At 31.0% G+C, this 25,152-nt stretch overlaps 1 protein-coding gene across 2 annotated transcripts in view; it reads right to left on the bottom strand.

Annotated features, from left to right (window-relative positions):
• The window catches only part of LOC145256307 (N-alpha-acetyltransferase 10-like), a 60,110-nt gene that overhangs the window by 6,267 nt on the left and 28,691 nt on the right, over positions 1-25,152 (bottom strand). Inside the window, exons 4-5 of one of the 2 annotated variants that reach the window (XM_080115036.1) lie at positions 23,068-23,140; positions 2,188-2,348 (exon numbers count right to left, since the gene is read on the bottom strand). In XM_080115036.1, coding sequence (XP_079971162.1) covers positions 2,188-2,348; positions 23,068-23,140 — 234 coding nt within the window. The remainder of the gene's footprint in view (positions 1-2,187; positions 2,349-23,067; positions 23,141-25,152) is intronic. The other variant, XM_080115037.1, reaches the window with a different exon arrangement.

Genomic DNA, 25,152 nt, shown 5'->3' with positions numbered 1-25,152 from the left:
CTTCCATGTTGCTAAAGAAACACACACATATATATATATATATATATATATATATATATAACTACTTCATTTACTCACATAAAATTAATATACGAAAGTATAAATTTAAGCGTAAACGTTAAGTATTTACTTCAAAAGTGCTCAATACGTAGGTCGAGCTAGTTAGTAAATTATAAAATATATATGGCAATTAAGCTACACTGAATATTCCGCGTTTCATCCACTCTAGGACTCTTCAGGCTCAATCAGATCAATCAGGACAACCACAAAATTCGCGCATAAGCCTGAAGAGTCCTAGAGTGGATGAAACGCGGAATATTCAGCTTAATCGCCATATATATTTTATAACTTAGTATATATCTATATATATATATATATTATACAACTTGCAGGTTCTGTCCAGAATTTCCTATATATTAAAAATAAAGCTAAAGAATCCGTATGATGCACGTACCGATGCCAGAACAGAAATATATGAAAAGAAAAAAAATCATGTAAATTGATCAAGTAGTTTTAATTTTAACGAAGATAATCAAAAAATTTATGAGTAAGAAAGGAATGACTGTCTCATGTCACCATATTGAAAATAATCTCAAGAAACAAGAGAGATAACTCAACAATTCAAACTCGCAAGATGTTTTTTGGTAATTCTACAAATTTCCATTAATTGCTTAAAAATGAATTTCCTTATATAATAAACGACTTGATTAATTTATGTGATTCTCGGAACATGACATTTTCATTTCGTTACATGTGTACATCATACAGATTGTTCTTTGTTTTTTTTTTTAAATAGGAAGGAGGGGAATTCTGAACAAAAACCAAACTTCCTTAAGCAACAAGATGTGGTGCGAGAAGATCCAGACAGATGAAAAGTCACAAGTTATGACTCCCAGTGAGTTATGTATCTTTTCCGTAACTCAATCGAGGTCATACTAAAGCACTGTAACTTAGTATTTTGTTTATTAAATCCATCCAATATTTTTGTAATATTTTTTAAAAACTATAATATATGATTGAACATATTGCTTTTCTCTAGCTATTGACAGATATTTGTACTTGTTTTGGCATTCATCCTGGAGAGATTAGATAATTTGCTGCAACTTGAATGAATACTGATCATGTGTGATCGTCCGATGCAGCAGATGATACAAGAGTTAACCAATCACGTTTCATAGACGTGAGGGACCAGTATCAGTGTAACATAGTCGTTAATCACCTTCAATGGTGTCATTACATTTGAATACTCAGACCCAACATGTATCTGAGGTCAGTTGCAAAGGAATAAAAAAGGAAAAAATTCAACTGCTTCTTCTGGTTGAAATGAAAGGCATTTATTTATGGTACTTTCCAAACAACCAGACCAGCAAGATCAACATGCCTCACTTCTAGATCTCTTTCTGACAACGGTTCCTGATGACTGTACAACAAATGCCCACAGCCCACTCGGGAATGCTGATCACGCTATGATAATGGTAGAAATCAGCCTAAATTCTCGCCCTAAAACTAAAGGCCCACTACTCAAAACAACGAGGTATTACAAAAAGGCTGATTGGGAAGCCATCAGAGAACTCATCAGAGATGCCCCATGGCAAAATATCTTCACTCTTCCAGCGGAACAGTGTGCAAATTTAAAACAGAATCAGTAATTGTATTGGAATCGGGGGAAAAACATTGGAATGATCTCATCACTAGTTAAAAATCTGATCAAGTAATTGGGTTCTTGTCCAGAATTTCTCCTATATTAAAAAACAAAAATAAAACAAAATCTATATGATGTATGTACTTGCACAAAAATGTCACATTCCAAAAATCACATAAACTGATCAAGTACTTTATTTTTAACCAAGGAAATGAAATCTTATGAGTAAGCAGAAAGGGTCTTGTGTCGCCATTTTGACAAGGAAAAAAAAAAAAAAAAAAAAGACTCACAATAATTCCAACTTACGAGATCAACCTTTTAGTATCTATGATTTCCCATTAATCGCTTAAAAATGATGTTCTTTCTATGATCTTTTTTGTTCAGTTTTTGGTATGCACATCATAAAGATGTTTTTGTAGTTTTGTTTTTTAACATAGGCAAAATTCTGGACAACCACTGATAATTGTATTAACATAGATCCGACAAGAAAGACTACGATTAAGAAGAAAAAAGGCAAGAAAGGAGAAAAGCGACAGTATACTTACGAGAATTTTAGTGTGTTTGTGTAAAGGTGAAGTGCTGCCCGGTTACTTTTCCTCACATGAAGACTTACGTATTTTGCATTGAAACACTCAACCATTGCGCGGGATGCCTGATCCATCAATTTTTGAGCCAAACCCAAACGTCTGTATGACCGTTTTACAGCCTTAAAACATGAAAACATTTTAAAATCGATTGTTAATGGATCAATGTTTAAAAAGAAGATTGTTTTAAGGAAAACAGAAAAAATTACATCCTATTTTTATTTAACAAATATTTTTAAAACTGAAACAAGAAAAATCACCTTTCTCTTTGTTAACAAGGAAGACTGAAATAGAATTTTCACGATATTGATCGATAATACGGATATTGTAACATATACAAGATAATCATATAAAAAGCAAAAAATTCAAATAAGATTTGAATAAGAATCAATTTCTAAATGTAGCAATACACACGGATGATAAAACACTTTGGATAATTATGGATTTCAAGGGGGCTCTGCTAAAAATGTCTTATTTTAAAAACCAAAGCACCTTAAGTCTTCGAAATACAACCGTTTTGTTAAAAAAATGTAAAAAAATTTTTTAAAAAAATGTAAAAAAAGAAAATAAATAAATGTAAAAAAAAAAAAAAAAAAAAATGTAAAAAAACCAAAGCACCTTAAATCTTCGAAATATCACCATTTTGTTCAAAAATATGCTTTCAAATGAATTAATAAATAATATACATTATATATTTTTAGAGTTTTAAGATAATAAAGTGATAAAAATGTTATCATAAAACAGCGTTTTCCGTAAGATTTTGTAATGACCCCCCCCCCCTTATTTATAAATGGTCGTACACGTTTCTCTGAAGAATTTTGTCATGAAATTTGGAAATTAACTAGAAGAGATATCACTTTTAATAGATTCGGGTGTCCAAAATTCTTTTGACAGCTCATTTTTTTGTTGTGTTAAAAAAAAATAAAAAAGACTTCAACATGAAAATTTTGAAAAAAAAATTCTTTGGACACCCACTGTTAAATAAATCAATCTTTTTACTATATTTATTCGTTAAAAATAAAATTATAATCAGCATTCTCTTGTATCGAGCAATTTAAAATGATACCTGGAAAAAAAAATCGTTCTATTTTAAAAAAGTATCAAAACACGATCTGTAGAAGCAGCAGCAGTAGCATTACTATCGCTGATATTAATTACTTTATTATAAACTAACGTTTTTTTTTCGTTTGGAAAAGATATAACTTTTTTTGTTTGGAAAAGATATAACTTTTTTTGTTTGGAAAAGATATAACTATGTAAAGTGTGAACTTTTATCCATTAACATTAGTTTTTAATGGTGAATTAAACAGCGTTTTGTTTAAAAAAAAAAAAAAAAAGTGAAATATGATTCTTTTTGCTTCACATATGTGAGCAGTACCTCCCCCACCCCTAATATATATATTTTTTTCGGCTTTTTTACAATTTTTTTTCAGCGGATTATAATCGAATGGACACTCTTTAAAAAAAAAAACCTCCCTTAATCCTAACTCTAACCCTAGGTACGAGTGGCAAGCCTCATCCTAAAACAATAATGCAAAGTCCAAGTGGCAAGCTCCTCATCAAACAAAGTTCCTTGGCAATTTACATATAAGTGTCTAAAAAAAAAAAAAAAAAAAAACCCTTCCTTAAAAAAAAGTGCACCATTTATCACCTATAAAAAATAAATTGGTCAACTGTCCTAAAACGCTAAAATGGTCTCAAAATGGTGAATTATTTATTTTACATTAAATTTATGTGAAACTAACCCCCATTCTAAATTCTAAAATTGTTTTTGTTTTGTTTCTATCAAGTCTTCAGGGTGTTCACACATAATTTTCCTTAGCTCTATCATTAACCCAAAGTCAGAGTGGCACCCCCCTCTCATTATTGCACAAAGACCCTCTTAAAACCACACATAATCTTCTTTAGAAAGAAAAAAAAAAAAAAAAAAAAAAGAGGCGCACAGGATTTATCTCCTATAGGAAAAAAACCCGATTAACTGCCCTAAAACGCTAGAATGGCTCAAAATGGGGAATCATTTGACATTAAATTCTAAAATAATATTTGTTTATCCTTCATTAAAGTTTTACAAGGTATTCACATGTAACTGCATACAAAGGTAAAATCGCATATTTTTGAGAGGTGGTCAGAAGGGGAGGGGGTTAACAGAGGATATTAATCTACAGTAATACCAAAGAAATATTGCAATATATTCATTTTTAAACAGACCTAGATTTCGATTTAAGTTATTTGTACATAAAATGCATTACAATTCAGCTTTGAGTTCTTTAACTTTTCTTTTAATGGATACATGACATTTTTAAGGAATTGCAGCATATTTATGTGCATTTACTGCAGCTTATTTGGAAACCATTCATTTCTGGAGATTTTCAGTAGCATATTCTGATTCCTAGCACAAAAAAATACACTTATATGGTAAATTTCATTGTTTAATCTTGTGTTTTAACAAAGATATAGCATTTTTACTGAAAAAGTAGTGTAAGAAATGTGACAAAAGGCATATGGTCTTAAAGAGGGGAAAATATCCAAACGTGTGAGGCACAAAAATAGTCATAACTTCCTTAATTTTAATCAGATTTTAAAAATTTGAAAAGATTCTTAGCTCATCAAGCTCTTTCTATATATACCAACATATTTATATATATATATATATATATATATATATATATATACCAATATTGAAATATTTAAAGCAATTTTAATTTATTCATGTGTATTGCTACTAAATGCAAAGGAAAGCTCAATGTTTAGAATATTCAATTGAGCTTAGAATAAGTGTTAAATTCAAAATAAAATCGCCACAATGTTGCATCACTGTGCCTGTTTTACAAATATTTTAATGGAATGTGTTCTGATGAACTTGTTTCACTTGTACCCCCTCGACGTAAATATCCATGACAAACACGCTTCGCAATAAGATTTCACCCCTTCACTGTTGATATCCCTAAATGGCAGAAAGTTTTCTATTCTAATATTTTCTTCTCTCGAACAGCTGGACTTTGGAATTCCCTTCCTGCTGCCTGCTTCCCTGGCTGTACTGATATGCAGAAGTTTAAATATAACATAAACAAATATCTTGTTAATCTTTCCTAGACATGGCCCCAAATAGTATCCCCTTACGTCCAAGTCGTGATATGCTTTGTAAGGGGTGAACATGAGTAAAAAAAAAAAAAAAAAAAAAAAAAAAAAAAATTTTTTTACACATTTCTAGAGTTCACTCTAAACATAGGCAATCCAGGCTGTCTACTCCAAACACCAATCCCCTCTTTAAAAGGGGATCTTCGGTTTACTTTCGGCAGCTGCATAACACTTGCTTCCCTTATTTTGTCCTTTAATCCTCACATTCCATGAATGAAAACTGAATGTGCTGAAGAGTGTGGTGTAATCAGGTGGCTGCTGGCAGACACTAGGTGTAACACCAGGACTTGTCGCCAGCCCATAAGTCCAAAGAGACCCAAGCTTGGCTTCAGAAAGAGTGCTACAACTATACCCTTCTCTCACTCGTCTCCCCGCTCCTTCCCTGACCTGAACCAGCTGGACTATTTCGTTTAGTCATATGTCAACAATATCACCAGCATAACCTCCCACAACACCAAAGCCAGTCTGATCATCGCCATCCGCCAAGCTTTCACTGGCACTTGTGGAAAAGGCATGTTTCCAGTTCCAGAACCGTATCGAGGCGGTGATTGAGGCTTCAGGCAGCTACATTGAATAGATGTAAGAAGTTTTGAAATAAAGCTGTAGCGTTGTTTTCTTTAAGGTGACTCTTATTGTTCCACCTTGTATATATGCGTGTGTGATTAAAAAAAAAGAAAAAAAAAAAAGAAAGAAAGTCAACTTGCTTTGAAAACAAAACTTTAAAATTTTGTAATTTAGGAAATTTTTAAGCTTAAACTTGGATTTACTTTTGTGTAACTTTTGCTTCTGCTATTTTGTTCTTTAGTCCTCACATTCCATAAGCGATGTTTCTAACAAAGAGGGAAGAATTACCATTTTCTGGGTCAAAATCTATTTCATCTAACACTTATCACTGACAAGTTTTTGACTTTGTTGATGTACTATTCAAAAAAAAAAAAAATAAAACTAGTCATTACATCAATTGGCTTCATGCTTTGTCTGGAGTGATTCTAAAAAAAAATTTTTTTTTTTTACAAAAGACCCAGAGGCCACTCGAGGATAAGGATTAATAAGTATACAGTCGTAAATGGGACAATGATGTAGTAATCGTTAGTAGTGAAAATTTGGTAAATTAAATTACTTAAGGGGAATGGCTCATCAAGAACTTGTTTACGTAGGACTTGAAGACGACCACATTATAGTCAGCCGGAAAACAGGCAAATGGAAGAGAGTTACACATTTTTTTTTTTTGGGGGGGGGGAGGTATTGTTATAATGAACAAAAAAAAAATAACGAGCATTTATTTATATATATATATATATATATATCAATAAAGAAAAAAAATGACGATATAAGTCTATATTATTATATACAGATTTATTTGTTTATTCAATAAGGGTATACCAATTAGAAGTGTAAGGTTAGTGAAAGCTCTTTATACCATGGTATTTCAAAGCCCAATGATTCTCATCAGAAGAGGAGAAAAGATACTGAGTAATATGATGGGGGTGCGACATCTAGCGATAGTTATATTAGAGGCAAAATAAAATATTAGGGCTGCTTGGGGGAACTACTCCTATATCACAGAGATCAATTTAGTTCCTCCCAAACAGCCTCAATATTCTATTTCGCTCCTAATGTAACTATCGCTAGACGTCGCATCCCCATCATGTTACCTAACATCTCTTCTGATGAGAAGCATTGGGCTTCGAAATACCATGATATAAAAAGTTCTCACTTACTCAACACTTAATGTATACCCTATTGAATAAATCTCTTTATATATATTAATATACAGTTTTATATCAATATTTTCTTTCTTTATTGATTTCTATATAATCTTTAAAACAATTCGTTGAGCTTCGTATCATTTCAATAAGTCTCCTCTTAAAGAATTGATCTTATTCTTTTCCATTAACTCACCCATATTATACACATTATATATATATATATATATATATATATATATATATATATATATATATATATATATATATATTATATGGGGAAAATAAAAGAATTAAAATTTATTATTCGACTGAATACTCCAAAAACAATTTTCAAAGTCCTTATTCCGCGGAGTTTCAAAGAATGTCACACTTTAACAAAAATAATTATTTAAAAAATGTAAAAAAAAAAAAAAAAAAGTGAAAATTTTGCAAATTATCTACTATTATATAAAAGCGTGTGTGTGTACATGTTCTTTCTCACAAGTTCTGAAACAGTAAAACCTGTCTTTTGCAAATTTCACACAAAGGCAATTTATATATCTGGCAGTGTTCTTAGAGATATTTTGTACAAAAATTCATTCAATAAGTATGAAAATAGAAAAAATCCGATCCTACAAATAGTCTTTCTTTCTTATAGATAAAAAATAATTTTTACAGAGGAATATTTTACATTACACAGCCAAGGGAGATAATAAAATCTTAGCAAATCATTTCTTAACCCCCCCCCCCAAAAAAAAACAAAAAAAAAAAAACAATTTATTGACATCTGGAGATATAGGTCAGTGGTAGAGCATTTTCATATAAAAAAATTGTCTTTGGAGAATTTGAAATCATTGCTTTTTTTTTCTCCCTTTATATTTTTACAAAATTAATATGGACATTTTGCCTTAAGTCAGTCCTATTCAAATGCATATAAGCTTGTGACTGAAAATGGTAGGAAATTTACACAATTTACAGACTAACCCATCTTTAAAAAGCTGTATTTTCAGATCTTTTTTAAGGTATTATGATGAAATGTTGAATATATCATAATACCATGAGAATTCAGTTGGCTTCATTTACGACTGTCTCACTTGGTAACTTACATACTAATTAGCATATTTCAGTTTCATTTTAAAGGCTTAAAGTAGAAACATCATAAAAACAGCTAAGAAACATGATAAGTAAGGCTTCATTATCATATGAAGTATTATTTTGATGGACATTATCATCTGGCATTATCACCTCATGAAAAATCCAAGATGGCGACTGGGAAATTCAAGATGGCCACCACGACACAATTGAAAGAAATTATTAACAAAATATGGCTTGTAGCATATCAAACTAAAGGAAATTTTGTACAGATCAGAATTATGTTTTAAAGTACATTATACTAATTAGCATAATTAAGTTTAATTTTAACGGCTTTAAGTAGAAGAATCATTAAAAAAACAGTTAAAAAAACGGGATCATCATGGGAAATATCATTCTGATGGACATTATCATTTGTCATATATATACATATATATATATATACATATATATATATATATATATATATATATATATATATATATATAGAGAGAGAGAGAGAGAGAGAGAGAGAGAGACTTATATGTAATATACTGAGTTCGTGTACTTCAGTAAATTTTTATATACCAATAGGTTTTAAGCCAAAAATGGTTGACTTAAGGATTAAGCTACAAAATTATCACATTATGATGAAATGTTGAACATATCATAATACCATAAGAATTCAGTTGGCTTTATTTACGATTGTCTCACTTGGTAATTTACATACTAATTAGCATATTTCAGTGTGTGTGTGTATATATATATATATATATATATATACAAACACACACACACATATATATTCAGTAATCCCTCCATTGTAAATTTTATTATACTATGGAATTCCTCTTTAAACCTTGCTAGAATGATACAAACGTTTAACAATGTGTTTTAACAATGACTATTTTTATTTCTTTACATATTCTTTTTATGTCTTATGTAATTAGATAATTGTTTCTGCATTTGTTTTTTCTTAGCCCATATCTATCCTTTAAGTAGACCCATATATTATCAATTATTAGGTTTCCAGCCACCCGTTGATGTCGAATCCAAATGGTCATGATGCTGTTACGTGATTGCTAACGTGGTATCCTCTTACCGTCCCCCTACCCCTTGTGCTGATGAAGAGACTATATATAAACTTGACATCATCTCTGAAACAATTGCACACAATTGTAAGTTGTTAGTGTTTCAATTTATTGGAACCTATGTAAATGATCTTGGATTCATTTTGTTTACCTCCTATTTATGCTCTCTCTCTCAACACACACACACACACACACAATGCCTCTTGGAGAGAACTTGAATGCCTACTATATACTGCCCTCAGGAGTCTAGATTTTTTTTGTACAGTTGTGCCCGTAAGGGAATGAAGTTTTCAAAAAATGTTAAAATATTTTTGACTTCTAATGAGGGTATGACTCTAATGATTTCGATGATCGGTTTCATAACTACAAGTTGTGCCTGTAAGGGAAAGAAGTTTTCAAAAAAAAAAAAAAAAAAAAAAATGTTAAAATATTTTTGACTTCTAATGAGGGTATGACTCTAATGATTTCGATGATCGGTTTCATAACTACAAGTTGTGCCCGTAAGGGAAAGAAGTTTTCAAAAAAAAAAAAAAAAAGAAAAAAAAAGATGTTAAAATGTTTTTGACTACTAATGAAGGTATGACTAATGATTTTGACGATCATTTTTATAACCATATATAACAGTTATAATAATCAATCAATAAGAAGCTTCAAAAGTCATTATTCTTCACCAACATCTTTGTTACTAGGAATTACTTAACACTCGAAATCGTGACTGCATTGATTCTTCGCCAATTTTATTTACTGCTGCCATCTTTGTTCAACACAATTTCTCAACACCTAACAGGCTATGTGCCCAGCCATCATCTTTTCTTTGACGGATCAGGATCTAAATTTGAATTGTGGCAGATGAAATTTTTGGGGTATTTAAGGATACAAAAACTACACAAAGTTATACAATCTCCAACAGAGAATCCTAACGACTCTAGATTTCTTGAAAAAAAAAAAAAAAAAAAAAAAGACGCGACTTTTTGCAGAACTGATTTAAAGCTTAGACGATAGAAGTCTATCTCTGATTATAAGAGATGCCTTGGATGATGGACGGAAATCATTGAACATATTAAAAGAGCATTATTTATCGAAAGAGAAACCGAAAATTACATCTATATACAGAACTAACGTTTCTAAAACGATTTGATTTACTGCTGCCATCTTTGTTCAACATAATGTCTCAACACTTAAACATTCAATTTAATCAAGTATTTTTTTTTTCAGAGGAAAATCAAATTTTATTGAAACCCATTGCAGCACAGTCATTTTGCCAATTGCAGCTACAAAGAAGGGGTGCTAAGGAAGATAAATCCATTTAATTCTTGAAGTTTACTTTAAAACATTGTTTCAACATTTTTTAATAAAATTATTAGAACTTCAAGAATTAGATGGAGGTAACTCCCCTGACACCCTCTCTCTCTTTGTAGCTGGAAATTGCCAAGATAGCTGTGTTGGGATCGACGTCACTAATATTTGATTTTTCTTTGTAAAAAAAAAAAAGAAAGAATTTTATTCCATAACGGACACACGTACATCATAAAGACTTGTTTATATTAATTTTTTAATGTCTTTGCTAAACTGCATAAGCACCCTTACATTTTATTCAAGACAAACTGTGACATCTTTTAAGAAATTCTTCCTGCATGATTAAAAATGTTTCTACTTGTACATTAATTATTGCCAGTGAACACTCATAATGATAGAATAATGCTCCATAATGGTCTTTATCCTTTTTCCTCTCCATCCTTATCACTTTTGGCCACTTTTTCTTCAGTCTTTTCCTGCTATTTACACCGATTAACCCAAAAATTTTCATCAATTCTTTTAATGTGGCCCTTCTACATGCATTTCGCTATAATGCTAATCTTCATCAGTTTATCAGATCTGAACCGTTCTTTAAGACAGACATTACACATACATCATATCATTTTTATATCATTTCTCGTCATGCAACACATGCCCTCAACCCCACTGGCCAGATTTCACTTCTATACATGCGTACACATGCCTGATAAACTCTTATGACATTGATTGACAATAACATTCTGCTGCAGAGTTTGTTCAGATTTTCAATGTCCATTTTCAAATACTTTTCAAGGCTTTTAAAAAGTTTTTCAAGACCTTCTCCAGACAAAATTCAAGTTTTCAAAACAAAACTTGATATATAAACAATATGATAAACTAAACTTAATTGACAACAGGAAAAGTCATTTTTATTTATCTCTTTATTTCATGAAGTAGTTTTAAAGGTCAGACTATTATTTACATGAAGTTGTCTAACGCACAACAAAACTGGTCAACTATTTACAGCTTTCGTTCATTTTGTGTTTAGTGCCTCAAGACATTTTCCCTCATTTTGCTCCAAACAAATGTATTTTTACATACAAAACAATACGCCTGGCGACAATCAGATTTGCATTTCCTGATGCGCTTATATTTGGCCAACCAAGCATGATTAAATTTTATTTTCCCAATTGTAGATTAGTTTACGCTGTGTTTGTTTTACTTTCAAATTTTGAATTTCCAGTATTGTGGATACAAGCGTTATGTCCTTTTAGCACAAAACTACCCGATGTTATTGGAAAACCTCAGGTAGTTTCATGTTAAAGGGATGCAACTATTCTATCCACAATAATACAATGAAATTTCAGAACTATGTGTTATGATTTTATTTTCAACATTTAAAAAAAATATCTTAATGGTGTTTTTTATTAATACTTACAAAATAATTTAATAGTATTTATTTCAATACTAGTATGGGTACCTGCATTGCCCGGGTTGACAAAGTTCTGTTCAGAATAAACCTGCTATACTAAGGATATTAATTATCATCATCATGGGCAACGTCGATACCCCCACAACAATTTAAAAAATAAAAGAACGGATAAAAACATGTAAATGTAGTCACCCACTCCCAAAAAAGAAGTCTGTGATACCCTCTCCACCAGACATTTCGGCAGAATGGATACAAAGAGAAGAAACTATTCTCCTGATATTGAGCACTTTTTGTTGTTTGTGTTTTTTTTATCTTTCAAACTAGAACATAAAAAAAAATCTCATCAGGAGAAATAACTATCCCCTTCTAAAAAAAAAAAAAAAAAAAAAAAAAAAAAAAATTGATGTTGGAAATAAATTCAATTAAATATATTATCAATATAATTGTTATTTAAAGTTGATGAAATAACCTTAAATAGAACACTTAAAACAACTCTTGTTAGAAACTTAAACTAACATACAGCTATTTAATAAATCAATTTCCCTTAATATAATATGCAAATGAGGTGATTTCTTAATCGTATATTTCGAAAGAAGCATACTATATGTAGAAATGAAGGAAACATTAAAGTAATGGACCTTTTGTGTGTATTAATCAAATTGTAAAAAAAAAACAAACAGGAATTTATATATTTAGATTATTTTGAATATTTCGACAAATTTTTACTGGACACGATTTTCAAGGCCTCTTCAGAACATTTTCCATATTTTCAAAGGATTTTTCAAGGTAATAATAGAAATAAGGCCTTTTTAAGACAAAAGTAAAAATTCCAAGACTTTTCAAGCCTGTGTGAACCCTGTGCTGGTTAGTAATGGCAGAGGTTGGTTGAACTTGCTCCATCTACTGCTAATTCTTGCAATAACACTAGATTCAACACCTTCCTGTGTGCGCCGATCATATCACCAAGGGTGACAAAACTTCTGAACAATGCAAATAGTTTTGTCATCCAAATATACTTTTTTCACGTTCATCCATCTCTATTGTCTTGCGCTTCTTGCACTTTTACCACTTCCACCAAAAGTGGAGAAAACTGCTGCATTTTTGAACAAATAAATCAAGTAATAAAAATAAATACCAGTACAGGGACGATTAATCGGAATCGAAAACCAGAAAAAAAAAAATATCAGAAGTATTGGAATCGGAAAAATGTGTCTATTTTCCAGTGTCAAAAACGATTTGTTTGTCATTTTTCATTTGATTTTGTTTTAAAGTTAAATCTCATACTGCTGGCAGTAATAATAAAATATTTAATGATTTTAAATTGCTAGAAAAACTAAAATTTATAGATCATCTCCCACAAGTGTATTTTTCATGTTTAAGATGTGGTTTTATAGTAATCAGGGAAAAAATAGCAATTCTATAGTGTGAAATGTTTAAAGATTTACAAAGAATTGGAATCAGTAATTGTATCTGAATCAGAAAATATTAGAATCACCCCATCACTAATAAATATGCATTATTTGGACTATTGTTCTCATCTTAAGTTTATATCTGCAGGTTTCAGTTGATGTAACCCCTTAGCATCTTCAGGGGTATCGTGTCAAACTCTGGAATCTGCACAGAATTTCTAACAGAACTCTTTATTCAATCCGCAGGGGTAGCATGCTCTCATGCAGTCTCCAACGATCAGAGTCTTAGGTAATTTGCAATTGTATTTTGAATATTAACCGCACTGAGAAATTCTGTGCAGATTCCAGAGTTCAACAAGTTACAACCGAAGAAGGCCAGAGGCTATATCAACCAAAATGTGAAGATAGCACTTAAGATAACAGTAATCTGAATAATCCAAATTATCACTCATCTTAAAAAAAAAAGAAAAAAGAAAAAAAAAAGAAATGCAGCAAAAAAAAAAAAAAAAAAAAATTAAATAGCCAATATCACATTAAACAATGTTTCTCCCTTTAAACGATCAACTATTTGTCATGCTCATGGAAATTAGATTCATTCCAATGTTCGTGTATTACAATTTTATTCTAAAGTGACCACGCATAATTTTCACTTTCAAGATTTTCAATTAGCTGCCCTTGAGTATATACTAAATTATTGCCTTTAATTTTTTTTTTTTTTTTACACATTTATAGATACAAACAAACAAATATATCTATATATCCATATACCTATCTCTACATATCTATCTCTATCTCTCTATCTATATACTTATCTCTACCTATACATCTATCTCTATCTCTACATCTATCTCTATCTATCTCTATATCTACCTCTATCTATATATCTACCTCTACCTCTATCTCTATCTATCTATCTATCTATCTCTATATCTCTTTCTATATCTATATATCTCTATTTAGCTATATCTATATATCTCTATTTAGCTATATCTATATATCTCTATTTAGCTATATCTATATATCTCTATCTAGCTATATATATTTATATATTAGTGTTGGGACGATTAATTGGAATCAGAAGTGAGAATTGAAAAAAATCAGAAAATTTGGGGGTATCGGAATCGGAAAAATTGTGCCTACTTTCCGATGCCAAAACGATTCTTTTAATTGTCTTTTTTTATTTTTATTTTGAATGATGAACTAATAAATATTTATTGATTTTAAAATACCAGTAAAGCTAAAATCGATAGACCACTCTCCACAAGTTTATTTTGACGTTTAGAAAAATATCTACATATTTAACATGTGTTTTTACGAAAATCGGGGAAATAATCTAACTATAGTTAAATAATTAGAGATTTATAAGAATCGGAAAAGATATTGGAATCGTCCCATCACTAATATACATAAATTTGTATTCCTGTGTTTGTTTGTTCTTCTGTAGTATTAGTGATAGTAACAGCAGCAGCGATAACATGGCGTAAACAGACATTTGTTTTTGTTGTTTATTTTTATTCCAAATCGATTTTTTTTTAATTGAAAATCTGGTTATAAAAAAAGACATCTTACATGTTTAGTTAGAGCTATTTTGTTATCAACCATACAAATATTTTTAAAAATTGTGTAGTAGTAAATTTTAAAATATTTTAACAAACGAAAATGTGAATTATCATTGTTCTGGTTCATGTGTACGAATGGTACACACACTTCTAATTTTCGTCCCTTAAAAAATGTTTTCAGTGAATTATTATTGAATGGAAACTAATCTACCCGATTATTAAAAAAAAATAAAATAAAATAAAAATCAATATTTAAATATTTGTAGGAGGTGCTCAGTTAAAAAATAACGGTCAGACAAGACATGAAATGTAATTAAAAATCAAAATAACATTAATTCAAAATTTTTAATTTGCCAGTTTTAGCAAAAACTTGTTTCTTTTTTTATATTTAAATAGAATTTAAATACTTGATATTTTTCCAAGCATCATGTTTTCTGTTAGAGGGATGTTACTTTTTTAAATAACATTTATTTTGTCTGTTTGTCATAATTCTTGTAAAGTTTCACAATGGGTATCAAACACCCTCTTAAAAAAAATCCTAGGTATGAGTGGCAAGCCTCCTCCTAAAACCTTTAGCCTTAACAATAACGCTAAGTACAAGTGGCAGAGCTCCCCACTAAATAAACTTCCTCTGTGAGCTCATATAAACATAAAAAAAGCATAAAAAACGTTTAAAGAAAAGTGCACATGATTAATCCACCCCCCCAAATAAATTGGTCAACTGTCCTAAAACGCTAGGATCGTCTTGAAATGGTGAATTATTTTACATTTATGTGAAACCAACCCCCACTCTAAATTCTAAAATTGTTTTTGTTTTGTTTCTATCAAGTCTTCAGGATGTTCACACATAATTTTCCTTAGCCCTATCATTAACCCAAAGTCAGAGTGGCAACCTTCCTACCTTCTCATAATTGCACAAAGATCGTCTTAAAACCACACATAATCACCTTTTAGAAAACAAACAAAAAAAAAACACCCAGGATTTATCTATCATAAGAAAAAAAGGGGGGGGGGTAACTGCCCTAAAATGCTTGAATGATTCAAAATGAGAAATTATTTTACATTAAATTCTAAAATAATTTTTGTTTATCTTTTATTAAAGTTTTTCAAGTTGTTCACATGCAATTGTCTATAAAGGTAGAATCACATATTTTGGAGAGGTGGTCAGATGGGGAGGGGTAACAGAAGGTATTAATCTACAATAATACCAAAGAAATATTGCAATATATTCATTTTTAACCAATCCTAGATTTCGATTTCAGTTTTTGGCACATAAAATGCATTACAACTAAACTGAGTTCTCTAACTTCTTTTCTTTTAATGAATACATGGCATTTTTAAGCAGTTGCAGCATATTTATGTGCATTTACTGCAGATTATTTGGAAACCATTCATTTCTGGAGATTTTCAGTAGCATATTTAGATTCCTTGCACAAAAATACACTTATATGGCAAATTTCATTGCTTAGTCTTGTGTTTTAACAAAGATATAGCATTTTTACTGAAAAAGTAGTGCAAAAAATGTGACAAAATACATATGGTCTTAAAGAGGGGAAAATATCCAAACATAATTTCCTTGATTTTAATTGGATTTTAAAAATTTAAAAAGATTCTTTTTTAGCTTATCAAGCTCTTTCTATAGATACCAATATTGAAATATTTTAAACCATTTAAATTTTTTCATGTGTATTGCTAGTATAATAGCTTGAATTAAAGTTTAAAATGTAACAGTCAAGTATCATGGTTCAATTGTGCTTTAAACAGAAACATTCATTTTGAATGCGCCCCTGTCATAAAAATCACATTGTTGATTTTATATACTGGGCCTTTCTTCTTGTGTGGTAATAACCTTCTCAAATGCACTTGTGATGTTAGGCTGTAAAAGGTGCTGACTTTAGTAAAAATCGCTTCTTCCTTCTTTCATCGAATTTTTTTCGATTATTGATGCTTATTGGAGATAACCCAATACCAAACCTAAGAACACTGCCAGTCACAAAGTACATTTCTATGAAATAAAATTAAAAAAAAAAAAAAAAAAAAAAATCAACCCAACTCGCATAATTTGTACTTAGATTCTCGGGAATTCCCATCAAGCATGGATCGGGCGAAACCGGCAATCATCGGTTTCAGCTGAGCGTTGCTAAAACGTTGAAACGCTAAATAAACTTTTTATTTACATCATCGACAAGGACGTTTATTTTTTTATATATTTTTTTTTTTGGTGACCATACCAAATTGCAACGCCGAAACCCTCCTTCCAATAATAAATAAATATATTTTGCCAGGGACTTCAGTTGTATATTTGACTGTTGGAAGGGCCTATAACAAAGTAGGAAGAGAAGGATTCCAAACACCTAACAGTGAATCATAAGTATGCATTTTGTAAATCTCGCGATGAAGGCAACAATGAACCACGTCTAGAAGATGGTGGAAGGAAGCAAAACAGCGAAACAAGCAAGAATGCAGGACCAACCGGGAGCGTCCGAGTACATATTTACTTGAACTGATGTAGAGACAATTGGAAACGATCCTTTTGTTACCATCATAAATCACATTTCCGAAAGCTACCCGATTACTGGGGAGCTGCCTTCAATTTCCCTTTACCCCCATCTCCCTCCTTGCCGTCGATGGTTGTTCAACAGTCAACTGAAGTAAAAGATTCCTAAGGAAATATCCTTATCTTGAGAAAGTTCTTCCACTGGCAATGAACAGCCATAAAAAATAAAGAAATATTAAGTTTCTTTCAAAAAAGAAGAAAAAAATTTTTTTTTCCTGTACTTTCATCTAACAATTCACGCTTTTCGTAAACATATTTTTACATATTTTCTTTAAAATATATATAAAAAATTTCTGTGGATCCCCACCCCCTAAATAACTTGACTGAACAAAAAGTCTTGAAAAATTGTACTTACACGTAACAATTTACGGTAAAAAAAATAAAACTTTCATCTTTTCTTGAAGAAAAAAAAAGGAAAAAAAACCTTTTTGTTGATAAATATTTTGCAAAAAAAAAAAAAAGATAAAAAAAACAAAACGAAACAAATAAATAAATAAAATAAAATAAATGAAAATATTTTCAGTCCTTTAAAAGTAGATTTTTATTATTTTTGATTATTTGCATTTTTTCCGGTTTGTTTGTTTGTTTTTAAATTAGTCTGCGTCTATTACAACGCTCAACTTAAACCGATGATTGCCGGTCTCGCCCGATCCATGTTTGACAGAAATTCCCGAGAATCCGCGTCAAATTATGCATGAGTACCGAATTCTTAATATCTTCAAATATTTACGGTTTTTAGTTTGATTGGTTTTAAGACGATTGTTTTTGATTTTAGCTTTGCAAAACATGATTGAATTTTACAAAGCGACAGGAAGAAAACAATAACATCAATGTTTGGTTCATTTAAGGTCAAGAAGCCATAATTTCCAGTCTGATCTGGTAGCACCAGGGAAAGTAGACAATCAAGAGCGAACAGGCCAATAGGAGAGAGTTAACAAGTGTACTGGAAATTTAAAGGTTGAAGAATTATGGACCCCCTATTAACGATCTGTTGAAGTTGTCTCCCTTGGATTGTGTGAAGGATTGGTTCGCTTGGATGTGTTTCTTTTTCATTTGCACAGGTGGTTTGAGTGATTTGGAGTTGTTTCTCTTTGACCTGTATATATATATATATATATATATATATATATATATATATATATATATATACACACAAGTGTTTAGGTGTGCTCTTTCTGTGTCAAAATGTAAATAATAACGTTCTGTCTTGTCTGTGAGTAAAATTAAAACATGGTTACGTGCTAATTTTATTTTTGTTGACGTCGGTGCTTTTTGATTCTTAATTCATAATTAATACTAATACTAGACGAAAATTCATAATTAATACTAATACTAGACGAAAATTCATAATTAATACTAATACTAGACGAAAATTCATAATTAATACTAATACTAGACGAAAAGAATTAAAGATATTATTAGGACCGCAAGAATTATTTTTCATAGTTTTAAAAATAGATTAAAAACAGAATTTGTAGAAAATAACGTTTAATGTCAAGAATGTAACGGTAATATTTTTAAAAATAAATAATTATCTTTAAAACTACAGACGCATGTATTTCAAACTTATGTTCTCTTCAGTGTAGGAGATGATAATTACTGCCAGTTCGGGGATTCGAACCCAGTCACAAAGTCACCCTCAACTTTGTTAGCAGGTATTCAAACTCCAAGCTCAGAATTTAACACGAGAAGCGATGGAAATTTAATGCCAAATCACCCGGCATAAACAGTAAGAGAGTATTCAATGACAAAAAAAAGGCGGAATATTGCCCTTGTGTTAAAGTTGACCAGGTATTCTTAATTCCCAAGAGGGCTTAATTTTTTTCTTAAAGAGGCTAATATTTATTAGTATATATATATATATATATATATATATATATATATATATATATATATATATATGTGTGTGTATGTGTGTGTAAGTTGCCCTTTTTTTTATATGCGAGGTTAATAGGAGAGAGCCACAGCCGAGTGCTCAATTATTAAGGAAAATTCAAAACTAAGAGTGAAATATTATTTATATGGGGGCTATAGAAGGTCAGAATAACATTGGTGTCATCAGTTTCGAATTTTCATACAGACATAAACTGAGGCTGATGAGAGTCTGATATAGGTCCTTTTATTTTGGATTTGAAACTGACATTTAGTACCAATGTTTTTCTGATATTATGTAACACACAAATTATATTTCTCCCAAACCTCTCGCTTTGATGGAGGGGAGACTAAAACTTGCTGCTATGGTTTCAAATAACAGCAAGGGGATTGATTCCAAATATTTCTCATGTTATATCTCCTCTCTTTTGGAAATAGGGTACGATTATGAATATCTCCAGTATCAAAACATCCTTATACACTGTGAAATTTACTTTATGTATGAAACCAAAGAGGGGTAGATATAGCATATGAGAAATATTTGGAATCAAGTCTTCCCTTAAGAGATGACTATTCAAGACTCCGACTTAAGAGTCGTTAAACTCACAAGAAAAGCTGACACCTTATAAATATAGAAAGACCAGCCTTCGCAAACCTATATCTGGTAAATATAAATTGATTTCTTTGAATTATGTTTGACTAAAGCAGTATTTATCTAAAACCATAAATCAAAATACGAAATATTAATCTAAGGGAATTAATCTGAGAAATAGTTGTCTCCCTTTTACCTTGTTGCCTTTTTCGGTTTTGTTTAATTTTTTTTTTTTTTTCAATAAAACTTTTTTTTTCATTTAACCTTTTTTTTTTTTTGACTCTTCTAGTTTTTATAATATACTAGCGAGGAGTACCCGGCGTTGCCCGGGTGTTTGAAGGTGTGTGTGGAAAAGTAAGTATGAGGATTGGACCTGAACCCTTGAGGCAAAGTTGTAAATTAAAGTGAAAAAAAAAAACAAAAAAAAAAAAACGTCCAACGTTAACCATTGCCCCACCGCGAGATGTTAACGGGAACACGTTTGAATTTATTTAATTATTTGGATTTGGCAGGTGCCCGTTTCAATGAGTTAATGAGGTCAAGTTTGACTGCGGGATTTTTATTTTCCCAAGATGTTATATAGGAAAAAGACTAACCCACATGCGACGAGCGACAAATGTTGAATATTTATCTTCCCGAAATCGAGCAAATTATATAGACTGGCGAGCTTCGTTGTTAACTGTGAGATATTATGATTTATATGCGATATAAAAAGTTTTAAAAAGTTGTGAACCGACTGACCGCTTCTCTGAAAAAAACCTTTTGTAGACATACAGAAAAAGCGAACACACATACATACATACATTTTCGCTTTTATATTTATAGATGATTTGCGGATTAACCCTAGACTCTACGAGCAACACTCATGAGGCATCTCTGATGAGATCCCTGATAGTTTCCCAGTCAGCCTTCTTATAATACCTTGTTGTTTTAAGCAATGGCTCTTCAGTTTTGGGTCGAGAATTAAGGGCGATTTCTACCATTATCACAGTGTTATAAGCATTCCCGAGTGGGCTATACGCATTTGTCACACAATCATTGGGAACTGTGGTCAGAAATAGATCTAGAAGTGAAGCGTGTTGATCTTGCTGATCTGGGAAACATGTCGGAAACGTAACTATCTGTGACAGGGAATAAGATATAGAAAAGCTATGTGTTGTTACCAGCTGCATCTGTGTAAGTAGAGAATCCAAGCCAATTACTGCGGTGGACATTCAAGTCACCAAATTCATGTACTTGTGAATTAATATAGAGGGAGAGTGCTGTATCTATGCTATCGAGGGAGAGCGGTAGAGAAAATACAAGTAATTAATGTTATTTTGCATGTTAAGTCTAAAGCACATGAAAGCCTGGTCGTCTGATTCTAGTTTTGATTAAGGGGAGGGTGTTTTGAATATAGACTCCAAGTCCGTCCATATGTCCGAGTCCTTACGGCAAAGTGGGAGATAACCAGGCATATTAAAGTGGTTAAGCCTATAGATATTTGTGAATTCAAGTCTCAAGGGAGGAGGCAAATTGGTTTTGAGTTTAAGCCTAGTTTAATCAATTTTTGATTGAACTGCCATTTTATTTTATTTAGAAGTTTCAGTTTAAGGGTGAGAAGTGCTGGACAAAGTAGCTGACCAGAATACCAAACATGCAATACAAGTAGACCATCAGCTGACTCCTCATCTACAGGATTCTGGCCTTGGAAAGCCCAACTTGTTATTTCAGATTATTTAAAACCATAGCAGTAAATTTTAGCCTCCCCTCCATCAAGGCCAGAGGTTTTGGGGAATATATATATATATATATATATATATATATATATATATATATATGTGTGTGTGTGTGTGTGTGTATGTGTGTATCACCTTTTTTGGCAATATTATAAGTTCCAATCTCAGTGACTATTGATCAGAATTTAATGAATAATGGCTTGTTGGAAAGGTAATGACCTGAATTGTGAAGTGGTCTATGTGGCATTTGCCCTTAAGGCTGTACATTAAGGGGATCAAAAAGAAAACGGTTTTGGGGAATTATATACCTATATGAATTTTGGAAAACTTGTCCCTGGAAAACTCGTCCCTTTTTGCTAGGTAGGAAAACGGGTCCCTTATTGATTAAATATTGATTGAAAATCACATTTTATGACTGTTTTCGAAGAAGATATGGTCTTTAAAAGAGAATACACATCCCATAATATTTAAAAAAAATATTTTTACTTGTTTACGGTTTTAAAAAACGCCCCCCACCGCCTTCAAAAGAAAATAAATTTGTATGTTTTTAGGTAATGTCCAAGATCACTGCTGGGGGAAAAAAAAAAAATTCAAGCTATCGAAAGTGGATATGATTGATTATGTAACAAAACCGAATGGAAGACACAAAAAACGAAACCATATATTGCATTATCAAATAATCAAACAAATATTTTATTTAGAAAATTTGGTACTTCATAGGGAACAGTGTTTTTATTTAATGATTGCTCCCTCAAAGCGCATGTGCAAAAGGTTTTCTTTGGTTTATTTAATCACAAAAACTTTTTGAAGGTACTATTTGAGGCCAAAAAAAGGAGGAAATTTGAATATGTATGAAAAAAAAATAATTTAATAAAAAATAATATTTAGTGGAGAAAATAATAAAAAAATAAAATAAAATAAAAACAAGCACGAAATAAAAGTATGAATCAAATTTACCCAAAAAAAAAAAAAAAAAAAAAAAAAAAAATTTTTAGAACAAAATAAATACACGCACGATTAAAAATAAAGTCTGAGATATATACGAAGAAAGGGAAAGAAAACGTTTTCAGGGAGCAATCATTCAATAAAAACACTTTATGCAGGGTCCACGTTCCCCGTGAAGTACCAAAAAATTAGTTTTAACACTTTTTGTGTTCACGAAACAACAAAAGGCACTTGTGCAGCATGAGGACGGCGGCCGTCTCTTCTTGGCGCATTTCACTAAACTGTCGCCAGGTGGCGCTTCTCGATCAAAAAACATTCTTTCAATTTATTATGTAATTTTTAATGGAAGAAAAAAATGAAAACAAGGGGGAAAAAAAAAGAAGAGGTTAAGTCATTTTTGCAGAAATCTAAGAAATGCATTTTAAATAAGAGACAAAAAAAAACAAAAACAGTTACTGCTGAATTAGTTTGAAAACTTCAACACATCTACGTACCAATGAAGTGATGTGTCCATGGGGAACTGAATCTTCGGGGTCTTCCTCCCTGCAAATAGAAGAACCTCTGTCACTGGAAGTATAAAACGAAATATGTCATTGGATAAGAAGGACAACACAGTTGAAAATGAGCATCTGGCTAGAAACGTTACCTAGACATGGAGTGGGGTACGTATTTTACAGAGTAGCGCGAGTTTTAGGAAAAAAAACTACCATAAATAGTTCTGCTTAAAACTGAATAAAACTGGTTAAAAAAGTGCTTATTTCGAATTACACTTAATTAAAAACAATTACAAAAAAAATCTTCATAATGTACGTACTCATCACAGAACGAAAATGTCATATTCCAAAAATCATGAATTGATCAAGTATTTCTTTTGTATAAAATATAATTATTTTACAATTATTAACGATCTTACAAGTAACTTGTATTCAATACAAGTCTGATTTTGATCTCAGTAGTTGGAATTCTATTGTCTTCCACTTATTTATAAACAATGGCTGCGAAAAATTATTAACTGCTAAAAATCATAAAATCTGATTTTCTTGGAAAAAAAAAAAAAGATGACTTGATCAATTTACATGGTTTTTGGAATATGGCATGTTTGTTCTGTGACAGGTATGTACACCATAAAGATTTATCCATATTTTCTGTATATTTGTTTTTTATTAAGTTAAATTCTAGAGAAAAAAAACAACAACAACAATAATAAAACACTCAAGAGACAAAGCAAAACCAAAAAATAAAAAAAAAATAAAAATAAAGCAAAACCAAAGCCGAATGAGAGCGTTTCAAAAAACAAATTCTATTATGATGTATTGCATTTATTTTTTCTGTAAACACAAAACTGAATTTGCAAAATTATTGAGACTAAACTTTTTAGCCAATTATAAATGGGAAAAAGTTATAAGCCCTTTGACTTAGCATGAGTGCTTTATGCCAAATTGATGGTTGACTATGGTTTAATTTGTGCTCATTTCAACATTAAATACTTATCACTATTCATCACTAACTGTACATCAGAGGGATAACATAATACTTAGTTTGTTGCACCTTATATCAAAGTTCCATACAAAATTTCAAAGGAACTCAACCTTATTAGGTACCTGTCTGACCGTTAACTGTTTAACAAAGTTTAGCTAAAATTATACCCAAAGTTGTATTGTAGAGGCAGATGGAATCAAATGTTTTAATCTAAATATTGGAAGATTTCAAAAAAGAGTCAGAGTCAAATATTTTCAAATTCTAGAAGTCTAAGCTTATACATTCTAACCCTGCAACCTTAATTATAATCTAAAAAAACAAAAAAAAAAACAACAAAAAAAAAACAGTTCTTTTTCTCCTTATCCTCAACCTTTAATATCAGCAGAGATTAAACCATTCCTAGTTCTGTGTAGTTCTGGGAGGTCCAACCTCCCAGGCTTTGCTTTCTCCCTTTGAGATGGGGTTAGTTTATTGCTAATCGTCTGATGCACTCTTACTGGAGTATGTCAACAGGGGTTGCCCAGGCACTTTTTTTTGCAGGTCAGAGTTCACCCTCCTCGGGGGCAATAACTTCTCAATCTCACTTTTCAACCTCGGTGTCTGAGTTCTTGCAGTGGGAGAGATCTAAATACCTCCTTAACTGTTAAATAGTTTTTAAAAGAATTGTTGAAATATTTTCTATCCTGTTTTCATCTGTCTTGCACCTCTCTGCTCCGTCTGTCTATTTCTCTCATCTGTTTTTCAATTGTAAACTTTTTATGAGTTTTTTGAACAATTAAGACAAAATATTAAAATTTCAATCCACAGAATAAATATATATATATATTATTTATTTATTTTTCTTTTAGTGTCGTTTAATAACTCTTGCTGACATTTTTTTAAGTGATAACCTGTACATTTCAGTTGACCTATATTATTTTGCCTTATATATATGTTCGCGCCTTTAATTTTTCCTGCCTGGGTCGTTTTGACTTTTGTTTCCCTTTATTTTATATTTAACTTCATAATTTTTTTTTTTTCTCTCTATCTCCTTTTTCTTCCTAGATCTTTTTTATTTATAGTTATGTCTCGGAAGTAGAGTGAAAAGCACATCTTATTTT

This window comes from Euprymna scolopes, chromosome 32, assembly GCF_053919585.1.
Source record: "Euprymna scolopes isolate OS-2025 chromosome 32, ASM5391958v1, whole genome shotgun sequence".
Taxonomy (NCBI): Eukaryota; Metazoa; Mollusca; class Cephalopoda; order Sepiida; family Sepiolidae; genus Euprymna; species Euprymna scolopes.
Note: the sequence above shows the minus strand (reverse complement) of the source record. Positions and strands in the feature narration are given on the sequence as shown.